The 13624-nt window shown below is 43.3% G+C and overlaps 1 protein-coding gene across 1 annotated transcript; it reads right to left on the bottom strand.

The window, feature by feature from the left end:
* Positions 1 to 661: 661 nt before the first annotated feature.
* Positions 662 to 2743, bottom strand: EDB82DRAFT_84484 (uncharacterized protein). Its single transcript, XM_025728988.2, has 2 exons — positions 2604 to 2743; positions 662 to 2510 (listed from the first exon to the last, which is right to left on the bottom strand). The coding sequence occupies exon 2, from the start codon at positions 2461 to 2463 to the stop codon at positions 808 to 810; it is 1656 nt and encodes a 551-aa protein (XP_025588567.1). The 5' UTR covers positions 2464 to 2510; positions 2604 to 2743; the 3' UTR covers positions 662 to 807.
* Positions 2744 to 13624: the final 10881 nt, after the last annotated feature.

The following is a 13624-nucleotide window of genomic DNA, read 5'->3' as shown; positions in this document are numbered from 1 at the left end:
CTGAGTATTAATTTGTCACTGTTGCTGCATATGTCGATAGAAGCGGATCATTTTTTTTTTTTTACATGTTTGGACTGATTGATATATGACGTTTCCTTAACGTCTGTCAGAAAACCCAGCCTCCTAAGTCTTGGGGTATAAAAACAAGTTGCCTAAGAACTATAGTCTAAGGAGCATAAAGTGGCTTACTAATTTCGTCTCTTGTGCTTCTAGCAGTCAGTTTTTCTGATAACTTCGAGGCCGTCACCGCGTTGACCATAAAATCAAATATACTTTCAACAAAGAAATCTCAAAAGCGAATTTACGAATATTGATAATATGCTTGTTTTTAGTAGGACAAATCCTCGCTCATATGATTCAAATAGCAAAATGAAGCTGGTGGTTATCTTAATCATTTGTATTATCATGGTAGAACATGTTTGTTTTGACATAAGGCTCATTAAGGCTACCTATCCACAATGCATCAACCATCAACCATTTCGCTTTTTCCTTTTTCATCCAACCATTTCCCATTAGCGGCGGATATGTGCCAAACTATCGTTATCCCTCATACGAGGTGTGATAGCGTGCCCATCTTTGAGTTCCATCATCGTGTTCTTTGAACCTGTCGAACCGACATACATGCATTATAGCAAAAGAAACCGTGGCGCCTGTTCATCATCGTAATATATAATAAAAAACAACTGCTGACCGCCCATTGAGATATCTCGAGTGCAAACAAGAAAAGAAGGTTCAGTGTCGTACAGTTACTAAGCATGGCTTGTCGTATGAATAACAAAAGAAGTAGTAGTATCATGAAAACGTGTCTCATTGTAAAAAGATTTGCTGAGGATATGTGCTGTTGTTGGTTTCACAAATACCAAACCTTCGCGTTGGCATCGGGCCTGTGTCCTCAGATTGACTAAACGGTGATCGGGGCGCGCGTAGCTGGCTTGTCACATTGATATCAACAAGCATCTCAACAAGTGCCTCTGCATCCTTGTGCAGGTTGGAAAGATCATACTTGGTGCAGGCCAGACTCCCGTCAGCTCGTGGCGCACGGTACGCCGCAAAGACGATTCCGCGGCTGGGGTTCGAGGGCTGTACTGAAGCGGATGAAGAGGTTGAGTTTCTCGAGGTGACCGAGCCGTTTCCTGACTCTTGGCCAGCGTAAAATGCATGAGCATAACCTCTTGCAAACTCATCATGTCGGAAGTTTTGGGGCCTGTACTCTATCCACCCAGGGGTCTTGAGAATCTTTCTATGGCTCGCAGTCGAGATCTGCACAGGCGCGTTGACATTTTCCATTCCATAGGAAGCGAGAAGACGACCGGCCAAGGGCTTGAACTTCGATCCTGGAGAACCCAAGTTGGTGGAAACATCAGATTGGCATTGAGACTGTTCAGTCCACAAGTTGACAACGTAAACGAAGTCGAAATCGTAGCGTGCAGCAATTCTGGCTGCCTCGAAAGCGCCGGCAACGGCGGGCTTGCTGGCGTGAAGGACAGGAGTCAATACTAGCAAAGAAGAACGATTGGAACCAGGAGTAGAATGTGCGGCAGTGGGAATGGGTGCCTCGACATTCGCTGTATCTTCGGGAGCCAATTCAGCAATGTCATCGTCACTTAGTTCAAAGAACTCATTGAAGTCTGGTTCTCGGAGCGTAGAACTGCTGATGGAGAGCCTGTTGATGTAAGGATCCTGGCTGGTCAGGCTTGCAGCCTTCTGTGCTCGTCGCTGTTCCAATGTTTCGGCAACATGGCGACAGATGTCTCTGCAGACAGCCTTGTTGAGAACATCGATCGACTTTGATGCTGTCAATTGCGCGATATGAAGGGGACGAAGCTCTGGAGAAGAGTCTGGGGTTGGAGGATTCTGCTGAGGCAGTGCTGGAAGTTCCTTGTCGCGAAAGTATTGAGGGCTTGAGGTAGCCTCGTCTTCCAAATCTGATGAAGGGGGTGTCTCAAGCCGCGGGGTGCCTGCTGCTCGCTTCCTAGGAGATCGATACGTCAGGCTGCGCTCGCTGGGGGCTTCCATAGATGATTTTGGGTCGCGAGTAGACGATGAGACAGAAGTCCCCCCTTGACTGGTCGGCGGCCGAGGGAATTGGTAAACGTCGAAATTGTCTGAGAGGGAATCTGCTTGTATAGGTATGAAAGAAGTCTTTAAAGGAGAGTATTGCGACTGGAGAGAATCCGACCGGCATGTGGGACTTTGAGTGTTGGTGAAGTCCATTTGATGAGGAGAATAAGAGCCTGGGAAAGAAGAAACCCGGCTCGCAGGCTGTTTCCTTAACTCTTCTCGCGCAGCCATGCGGCTAGTTTTTGGGCGGATGAAGGAAGGCGAAGGAAACTGAGGTATAGTGGGAGGGGCAGAAGCCGGCTGGACGGAAGCGGGTTGGATTGGCTGGATATGATTGTCCAATGCAGCTGGAGTCTTCTTCTTCGCGAAGAAGCGCTCGAGGCTCCCAAAACCATTGGCCATCTTGAACCTTGGTTGTGAGTAAGTGAAGTCGATGTTGCGCAGGGTGCCTGGGTCGAGGGTTGTTAGCGAATTGGAATAGGAACCAAGGGCTACCTCGTGCTTGGAGGTGCACGAGAGGGAAAGTATTGATTGTTACATACTGGTTCAATGCGATAAAGAACTCTGAATGGAGGAAAGGGAAATGCAAGAGGTACGCGAAAATGACTCTCGAGGTGAATCAGGGAAACTGGCAGTGGAAATTGGTATTTTGTGAGATCCAAGCAAGACAGCTCGGACTGGAATCAGAGCCTAATAGTGCCGTGAGTTCGGTTCTGATTCAGGTGTGACTGACTGTATCAAACAGTGATGAGGAGAGATAAGTGAGGGCCGGAATAGTTCATGGCCACAAGAGCAGATGCGACGTGAAATCTTAGGACAAATCGGTTATGGGAGGAGTGCTTTGTTACTCGGGTGAGGGAAAAGGTTGACTATGTTTTGAGAGTGCCAGTGAATTTCCGAGGTTGGTATCGCGATATAGTGCGCTTGCCTCCCTTGCTCTGCTTGTTGTTGCGTGCTGTAATGTCTGTGACACTGTGAAGCTTCACCACTATGAAGCTGTGCTTCTGCCGTTGTAGCAGGCAATATCGATGCTGATACTGCAAGCTGCAAGCAACAGAAGGGCACCAAAATGATGCTGTGCGAGATGTAAAGACAGTGGTGTAGACCGTAAAAAGCGAGAGAAGTTGCACGGCAGGTGCAACGGAGCGAGTGTATGTCGAAAGAAGGAACCTGAGTTTGGTGTTTGGGTTGCACAAGGAAGGAACCACTGAGAACAAACCGTCCCTCAACTTTCCAACTGCTGTTGCCGTTACGATGCAACTGCCTGTAGAGATTTCGAAAGGACAAAAAAAAGAAAACAAACAGAGTGGAATTCCTTGGAATGCTGTAATCTTAGTAGGTTTCAAACAAGAAGACTCTTGTTTTCTTCCAATATCATCATGAGAGACAGTCTGGGACAAAGGGAGACTTATAAGCTAAAATATCCAACGCTTAACAGGGAATGCCCACTTCAACGTTGGAGGGCAATACTGCGTAACGTCTGTGGCTATTGTGGGGAGGAAGGGGCAGGGATAGCAACGCCCTAGGCACTTGCTAGCTCAGTACCCAGCACACCCATAGCTAACGCCCCACACTCCCTTCACTCCCGCCGGGTCCCTTCCCTCTCCCTGCTTGGATGGACACAAACTGCCCAGGCTCCAGTGCTAGCTCCCTTCAACTTCCGCAAACCGTACAAGCTATTCAACTCGTCTGTTATACCCAGCAATACCTGGATAATCACCAAAATACACCCCGGATGCTACTGGACTTGCTTTTTTAAATCACTGAAGAGAAACGAGGACGCCACGGACGTTTACCAGAGATGGAAGTGTTTACCCAAGTTCCTGCGGATAGCGACACCCCATGCAACTTCAAATGCTCCAGACTTGTTCTCCTAGTTGAGTCGAGTGTGACTCGATAAAGGGTGCATTTCAAGTACATACTTATGGGCAACGGGATAATACATGGCGACCCTCAAAGAAAGAAATCAAGCCCCTCTTGGAACTCCCATGTTTGACTCGAACCTCCTTTGCGGCCCCCAGCCGACTCGTTTTATTCACACAATAAATCATTGGCACTTCCTGATGTCACCACCTTTTTCGAATATCCTTTGTCCAAAAGAACGCCGAGCCTATTATGCTCTTGAGATGCCAAGGACATGTTACGGAATAGCCACACTACTGCCGGGCAGAGTTAACCAAAGGCACCACTCATTACTGCAGGGAGAACCTTGCCCTTGATCTCTCCCCGAAAGACCAGACGTTGGGCTTGTTTTCTCCCGGGTATCCCGCAACAGCCCTAGTTCGAACTAAGGGTGGGTGCTTGCTTTCTCTTCCCTCTTCTTATGGTAAGTTGGATTTGGCTTAGCGCGCCTGTCATCACTTACAACCATGATCCTAGACTTATCCATATTCTTTCAAATCTTCAGGCTAGCAAAACAATGTAGCCAGCATTCCATAATCGTAAGTAACATGTTCTATAAACCATAACTTGTTGAGATGGCATAAATGAGCATCGCATTCATCCCACATACACTTTAATGGTTTATAGCCAAGATAACGGTATCGATCCGATAATGACGAGCTACCTGTTGAGCTGGACATGTATCAGCCAAGTATGGTTGGGAAGATTACATATATTCCGGGACTTTACTCTGGCACATGATACGACGGGAACCATTGAATCTCATATATGAGTAAGTAATGAATAGTTTGGCAGGTCGGCCCCCCTCTGCTTACGAGTAGCTGTAAACTGGTTGCCAAGGGCGTCATGTGTTACATCAGGACCCTTGAATCCTTTGCTCCCTGGACAACTATTGCCATAGTGGTTTTATTGAATGATGGCGCCGTAGCCGAGGAAGTTCCCAACTATGAATGCACAAACTCTTAACAACTTCCGGCTTCGGTTCTTTATAACTATCATGGGATTTTCCGACTGGATCACCGCTGAAGAGTCCTTGCATGATGAGAGAAGCGTAAAGTGCAGAGCCAATTGTATCCACAGGGCTCAACGTGGGACTCGGAGCTCTCCTATTACAAACAAACCTTTAGCTTGCCATCACAATCACCTACTGCTCAGCAGCCTAGGTGTAACTTTCCGGGTTTGTTCTCTTTATGCTGGCTAGCTGTTACTACAAGGCAGGGCAAATCTCCGACCGGCACTCTTACCGACACCATGAATATGCACGGGCATGTTTTCGGCCTGTGCATCGAACGAGCTTTATCAAGTACCGGAAGACAAACAAGGAGTCAGATTTCGCGAATATCATGCCCAAATACCATGTCCGAATCTCGAACTCCTCCCCTTCAACGGTTTTCTTTTAACGACTCCCAGTATTGTCGTTGGCACTCGAACAAAATCTGATACAATGCTTCTCCAGGAAAATACAGCAAGCGTTCCAGGATCGCAAGTGAGCTAGCAGGGTTTCTTCTCCATCTGTTTCTCAGAAAGTCTCTCGCTACAGGTTTAAATGGGTTCGAAAGCAGTAGACACGATGCTTTTTACTGTTCCGGGGAAATCTGTGCGAAGTGCTGTGGGAAATCTTTTGGGGGATGTGACCTTTTAACAAGCCCTTGTCCTTATTGTTCAGGACACCAGGATGTGGGTAGCATATTGCTTCTTTTGTCTCTTGCATGGCTGTTCATTGGTCATTGCTGCATGGGTTTCCCCGCCTGTTATGGCCGTGCAACTGTTCGTCCTCGGATTAGAGACCCCTGTCGGCCTACCCTTGACCAAGTCAGAGGGTCCATTACATCTAGCTCCTCATGCCCTGGTCTTCAGTTACGCTTGATGTCGAGGCTTGCATCTATCGACGTAATGACCTCCCAGAGGCAAAACTGACTGACATGAGTACGGTCACATGATACCGACTGATATGTGCCAAGGTATGTATTATTAGCATCGTCCCTAACGTCGCTCCAGACTCTGCAATCAAAGGAAACACAGCTTATTCATGGCCAACAGAAAAATCCATTCAATAGTAGTTTTACTTCTCCTTACAACAATAGTAATTGCCCGATTGTTTTCGGGTTACATGGACTTTTCGCCTCGAAGAAAATCATATTACCTAGCGATGGCTTTTTCTGAGAAAATTCTCATCAGTTATCACAAAATTTGCCTTGAACAATGTCTCTGCTAAGCTTTTTCAGGACTCAATCCCATCAATCAAAAGACTGTAAGGATCGGTCCCGAGTCGTGTCTACCCCGCTAATAACATTAGGGTTCACTAATAAGAACCTCCCTTGCTTTCTCTTGGTCATACGAGCCTGAGTCGCTCAGAGGGGCAGGTTGCAAGCGCATCTGTTTGAAGAAACTGCTTGATGTCTCATCTGATTTCCAGTTTTGGGTTTAACAAAATGATGAGATGGTCAAATCATAAGTGGCAAGAAGGCATCTCTTATCCGAGCATCCATCATAACTAATTAGTCCCTTTACCAGCCCTTGCCGTTGATCCTTTGATCCTTTGATAACAGGGCCAGTGCACTGGTGCTCTTGACAATGCCTCAGAAATGTATCTGTGTTCCTGCGAGACAGACCGCTGTTATGCTGGGTTCAAAACCGGTGTTGACCTGCAATACTGACGTGCTCTCTAGGTCATGGGCCTCTTGTCGGATACATCAAGAGGCTCGCCACTTCCTGTTGTGAGACTCGAGCACGAAAGGCTCATACAGACAATCTTATTTTCATACGTGTATGAAACTGCCTCAAGCCACGGCCGAAAAGAGAAGTACGTGCAAATTATTGAACCTGGAGCTCTGAATACCTCTTACGTAGTGAGCCAAATCGAAAGGATCGAGGTGTTGTCTGTTCTGCAAACCACGACTTGGCATACCGCGTTGTCGGGGTCATTCTAGTCGATCTATCACAAATTACAGCCAGAACCAAGGATTTTTGACCATGGTGATGCACCTCATTGGGTTATGAAATCTGATTATGACTGATATCTCACTTGATGTTGTGCTGTATCAGGTTTGTGGTCATATTGAGGAAACCATCTCATCAACAACCTACGGCAGGCTGCAGGAATGTTACCAACACTGCGAGGGCTGACTTTGTGCGACCTGGCGTTGCGTCCATTCATTCAGGTCTTATTGGTGGTGTCAATGATTTGACTGGCCACGGCATGCCTGCAACTCAGAGCAGAAGTCATCCATGTGCTGGATCTTGGAAACGGCTATCGTCTGTGCAGACCTCAGGGTAATAGAAAAGGCGGCCACTGTAAGAATACGAGACAGAATTAGTAGGTCACTTTATGCTACCTAGCTAGGCAATACTTCTTAGACTACTTATTATTGTACTCTAACAATCGGGAGGCCAACTTTTCTGTCACCTGCTAACCGGGGCCCCGTCCCGACGACAAGGACATGCCACATTGATGGAATCTCAGGATCTGACCAACAGTTTATCCGTAGAGTTGGGCTAATCCCTGTGCCGGCCGGCAGCTGCATATCCATCCATCTTGCATGATCGCTCACATATGTCTGCGCATGCCGAGAGATACCACAAAGGACAGTTTCCAAAAATCCTTTTAAGCAACTATTCTCAAAAGGTCAGAAAAATCAGAGTCTGGGCATCGCTAATCTAGTTACAGTTTCGCACGAATCCTTAGCCAGAATTCTCATCATCGCTTGAATCCCCTTTGCTCCCTTGCTTTGTGCTTACTACCTACCTATCCAGACCTCAGGGTATCAGAAAGATTACCTGCTAAAAGCATAAGAGATGAAATAAGTAGGTCACTTTATGCTGCTTAGACTATAGTTCTTAGACTACTTGTTTTTATACACTAAGACTTGGGAGGCCGTTTTTTCTGCTGCCCACTAGTCGGAATCGTCAAGCCGAATCAGCTAACAGCACAACAAAAGCATTGCATGGTCTCCATTCTTCATCCCTCACGTCAACCCCACCGGAACAGGCTCAATATGCAAGCCATGCAGAACCCTGTTCCCAGTCAGTTAACCTAGCTCGGCCTAGACAGGTCCTAAAATCTCGCCGTTGAACCACGCGGATCTGGCCCGGGCCACGCGAGCGGGAACGGCCAACGACACCGAGAGACAAAAAAAGCACATAACATGCGTTTCGCGCACGCTACGGTAAGAGCCTCCTGTCCCTCTGCCAGTAATCAGACACAAATGCGTGTCTTCTTGCATGATACATTTGGTGTCTCTCATAATTGTCGCAAGTGCACGAACTCAAATCTACTACTGCAGCATCCTCGCTGCCGCAGGAACCCGCAGCGCCACTATTGCGGTGGTTCTGCCAGGGTATATTGCTCCTTTCAAGCTGTCATATCTGATATTTCGTATGCGGTTTTGGCTTGGCTTAGCAGACTTGGCCTTTCTGCGAACTGAGTTTTTTTCTGCCCTGCCTTGGTTTCCTGGTCGTGCTGGAGATCATATGGGTCTTAGCCCCAAAGGGGAATAACTGGGATCTACTAGCCTTTTTTGACAGCAGTCCTTGCAATGTTACGGGTGGATCATGATCGATACGCATGCTACCTTGGCCGCGTATTACATCTTGCATAGGTAGTATCCGGATGCATAAGCTTGATTTCAGGTGAAGGACGAACGGCAGACCAAAGAAAACATGGTCCGGGGTTCGAACAACAGATGAAAAGTTGCGATGATTTATTGCAGAGTCGTTCATTGCCTAGACATCCAACATAGCAGATGTTCGCACAATAGTTCAAGGTGGATCTCTTATACCACCTTCCATTAAAAGTACCCATGGCTTTGATATTAGCAAACAAAATCTCTTCAATGGATCAAACGTGCGTTTGAGACTGTACAACAAGCACTGTAATACCAATGGATTTGTTTGGCTTCCTTGTTGTTGATAAAAAGGTCTAGGGTAGAGTGACCTCACTGTTAGGCTGTCGCTAGCAAATAGCAACCTGTTTGTCCAAATAACGGATAATCGCTTGAATAAGCAGTAAATACCTGAGATAGGCATAGATAAGTAAATTAAAGAAATTTCCCTTATTGAAGGATATCTTTAACCTTTCCATTAATCTAGTCAATATTACATTTTGCCCCGATTTTGTCGATCTGTATAACTCACTAATTATGACCTGCTGATAGGTTATAAGCCCGGTGGCTGTAACTGTCCCTCACTATGTCTGGAAGTGAACCTATGGATGAAGATGGCAAGGGAAAGGCTATTGAAGTTACCCCGAAGAAGCCTGAAGATATCTTTATTCTTGAATAGTTAGTATATATCCAGAAGGAATATGAAAGAGTGAATGCACGGAATAATGGCTTGACTTAAGATGAAGTTAAAGATATTGCCAATATGAAGAACCTAAAGCTTGGAAGGAACTATATGCCAGATTTAATGGCGCTGCAGTTTAATATTAATCTAACATTTGGGCTGAGATTATTGCGAAGAAACTGAAGAACACCAGCGACACGGTGAAGCATGTTGATGAGTTCCGAATGATTGTTTGATGATACTGAGATGCAGAGGGAGCTATGCCTGATGAGATCGAGAGAGAGATATTTATCTTGAGTGTTGAGATCGTATTCCCTGACTGGATTGGCTGCATTGGATTTTCTTAACGCCTCGGAGGAGCTAACTTTACAATAGAAGGTCTTTAGAATGACCTGGTTGACGAGTCCCAATGTGTTTAACGTGGAAAGAGCAGCAGCAATAACTTGAAGCCAAAGGATGCTAAGACGAATATATCCCTTAGTGCGGAATTAAGCAATATATAACCTGCTTAGCTATGTCAGCAAGGAAACCAGGGAAATCAGAACTCTAACTGCAACTAACAAGGTTAACGAGGCTAATGACCTAAGAGAGACCTTTTAGAAGTTACCTGTTATGAATGTTATCAGAAGGGTCATATTAAAAGGAACTGCCCGAAGCTCTAAGGGGAAGCCGGCAATAGAGGGAGTAATAATAATTACTCTTATGCTGCATTCTCTGCCCTAGATGCCTTGAAAAACAACGGAAAAGACAACTTCTTTTTTGCATGCAATATAGGAGATTCCGTTGATGCTATTGTCGCTGTATATGATTGATTCTGTGCCTAGAAGGTGGCCAGATGTAAGGATTAAGAAGATATAGTTAATGTGTGCGAGAAAGAGCTTGTGGAGGCTTGTAAGCCGCTTAAACAGAAGAGCCGGCTGTATGTAATGCCCTTCTAAACGAAGAAGCTTTTGGCGATAATGAGAGAGGTTCCTAAGATTGCCCGCCAGTACGCTTAATGATAATATTAATATATTCTATTAATGTAAAATTTGATGGCAATAAAGACCGCTGGCTCTGGGATTCTAGGAGTAATTTACATATTATTAACCACGAGAAATGGTATCGCGAAGGCAACTAGTGCAATCTTGAGGAATCTATCCCTATTGTGACAGGCGGAGTGGTTATATACCTAACCGCGGTGGGGACCGCCTTCCTCACCCTTCATAACGGGAAGTTAACTAACACAGTCTCTCTTTAACACACCGTTTTAGTATAACATTTCCCTCTGAACGTCTTCAGCGGCGAGAAACTCTATCTAGCAGGAGGCTATCTCGAGAGAAATAACATATGCAACCCTCAAGGCAATGTTCTTATAACAATTGAGGTTAAATCCCGGGGACTTTAACTGCAAGTTGTTGTTGAGGGGGGGTGGGGGTTATCTTACATCGACCTGAGAAACAAGTGATGCTGACGAGTAAAGAGATTTAAAATATAATGTTATGGCATAGAAGACTAGTTTACAGTAACTATAAAGCCATTAATAAGACCTTGAAAGCTATAACTGGAGGTATTACCCCTATATAACCGGTTAAAGCTATATATAACCTCTGCAAGCTAGCGAAGAGTATATAATATACCCTGAAAGATGATTGCTAATAAGCTATTAAATCCCTCTATAGAATATATATTGACTTATGCAAGTTTATACTGGTGATTCCCGAAGGATTTAAAATTATAATGCTGGCTATATATAACTGATTGAGATAGAAGAAGGTATAACTCCTCCGTAGTAGAGCATTAGCAACTGCATTCCTAATGAAGTCTATTAATAGTTAGAGATTATAAATGAATGGAGAAGCTCCTAAGGAAGTATAGATTAACGGCGGTTAAGAACTCTTAAACTCTTCCTCTAAGATATTTTATTAATAGCTAATAAGCTAGGTTCTATTTAATACTAAAGAAATATATATATATATATATATAAGGGTTTACTTATATAGTAGTAAGCCTTAGGAAAAGGCTTATAATATAAGAGGTAAGCTATAGGGTAGGTCTTATATATGTATAAGTAAACTGGTAAGGCTTACTCTGGTATAGGTAAGCTTAGCATTAGTTAGAGGAAAATATAAGGTATATATAATATAACCGCTGTAGTTATAACATATAGCTCCTGAGGTATTAAACTAGAAGACTCTATACTAAGTACTCTATAATAATTATAGAGGAGGTAAGAATAAACTAGATATCTTATACCTCTGAACCCTTAGTTATAAGGTATTTATAAATATTAAACTAGAGAAGAGAGTAAAGTTAAAGAAGGCTGCCCTAAGAGGCTAGCTTAGAATCCTTGCAGGATATTATAGTAACTATATATATAAAGTCTATAATCCTAAGATTAAGAAAGTAGTAGTTATAGGCTATATTATCTTCTACAAGAAGATATCTCTCCCTGATAATTATAATATACTAAGAACTTATCCTCCTAGAGCATTTACTAGAGCAATTCAGAGTTACTAATAACTTTAAGGCTTAACCTGCAGTAATAACTACTTAACGAAAGCCAGATCCCGCTAATATATAAGCTATACTCGCCTAAGATAATACCAATTAATAGAGAGATAGCTGCTATACTGAGATTAAGTTACTATTTAATAGCAGGTATATTTAGTTTATTCTATAAGTAGTATTTTCGCCAGGAAAGAGATTTATTACTATTAAATAGGTACTTAAATATAAGCGAAATAAATAAGGTAAGATTACCTACTGCAAGGGAAGGATTATAGCCTGCAGCTTTAAGAAGTATAAGGGCATTAACTATATAGAAACCTTTACCTCTATAGCCTAAGTATCCTCTTGGAGGGTAATCCTAGCCTATTTAGTATAATACTAAAGGAAGATTATATAGTCTAATATTATTATAGCCTATCTTAAAGGGGAATTTAACGAGGAGATCTTTATATATAACTTCGAGCTATTAAATAATTTCCTAAATAATAGCTAATACTCTTATTATATAGCTAAGTATAACTATAGAGAGGATAGTATAATCTGCCTTAAGCAGGTGATTTATAGCCTTAAGCAATTAGACTGGCAGTGATAGAAGAAGCTATATAAGGTTATTAGTAAGGCTAATATAAAGCAGGTAAAGTCTAATACTGTAATATATATTAACTAGGCTAGAAAGATTATTACCCTCTCCTATATTAATAACTTACTTATAAGTATACCTAATAATATAACTATTAAATCTTTCTATAAAGCCTTAAGCAGAGATCTTAATATTAAGAAACTTAGGTTCCTATAGTATTTCCTTGGCATTGCAATCCATAAGATCCCTAATAGTATATTAATTAACTAGGAAGCTTATTCCTGCAGCATTTTAGAGGAATTTAGCATATATAATCGCAATGGTATAAGCATGCCGATAGAGCAAGGCGCCTATAGTAAGGCATTCCTAGAGAAGACTTCTTTTGCTTTAGCAGGCCTAAAGTATATACATGCATATATTATCGGAAAGATTAACTACCTAGTTATATAGACCTGACCTAACCTTGCCTTTGCTAATGGGTTATAGGTAAGATTCCTCTTAAGTCTTACTAAAGAGCAGCTCTTAAGCGCTAAGCGGATGTTAAGATATTTTTGCTTGCAATCTTTACTCCAGATCAGCTATACGAGAAGCTCTGAAGAGAATCAAGCGAAGTACGGAAATGCCTACGGCCTATACTGATATTGTAATTCTGACTACGCCGCTGACCCTGATACCTTACGCTCTATTAGCGCCTATGTGTTCATTATAAACGGAGGCCTGATCTCCTGGTTAAGCAAGAGGCAACCTACTGTGGCTAAGTCTACAGCTGAAGCTAAGTATTATGCGGTATTATAAGCCGTGAGTAAAGCTATCTGGATTAGATTATTCCTCGAAGAGATTGAAGAGCTGCTTTCCACGCCGACTAAGATATACTGCGATAACGAGAGCGCAGTGAGGCTCGCCTATAATCCAGAATTCTACAATAAAACGAAGCATATTCGTGTTTACTATCAATTTGCGAGAGAAGCTATTACCGATAGTGTGATTAGCGTTGAACGCGTGCTAAGCGATGATAAACTGGCCGATGGCCTAACGAAGCCCCTATTAAGGCTAAAGTACTATGAGTCCCTTGAATAACTCATGATGACTGTACTTAAGTGAGTATTATCTGCCCGATTTGCCTATCAAAGGAGGCATTTCCCCGTATCTTTATGACTCGATTATTAACGCATATCCCCTTTTGCGCATGTCGTTGATATATATCCCTCTTCGACTATATAGCTGCCGCGGGATTTTAATCAATGAATTAACGAAAACACTATGAAAAGCACTAAGTTAAATCGACTGTGAATCACAATTGATAATAAC

This window comes from Fusarium venenatum, assembly GCF_020744135.1.
Source record: "Fusarium venenatum strain MPI-CAGE-CH-0201 chromosome Unknown EDB82scaffold_1, whole genome shotgun sequence".
NCBI lineage: Eukaryota > Fungi > Ascomycota > Sordariomycetes > Hypocreales > Nectriaceae > Fusarium > Fusarium venenatum.
This window is presented reverse-complemented; position numbering and strand designations above follow the sequence as displayed.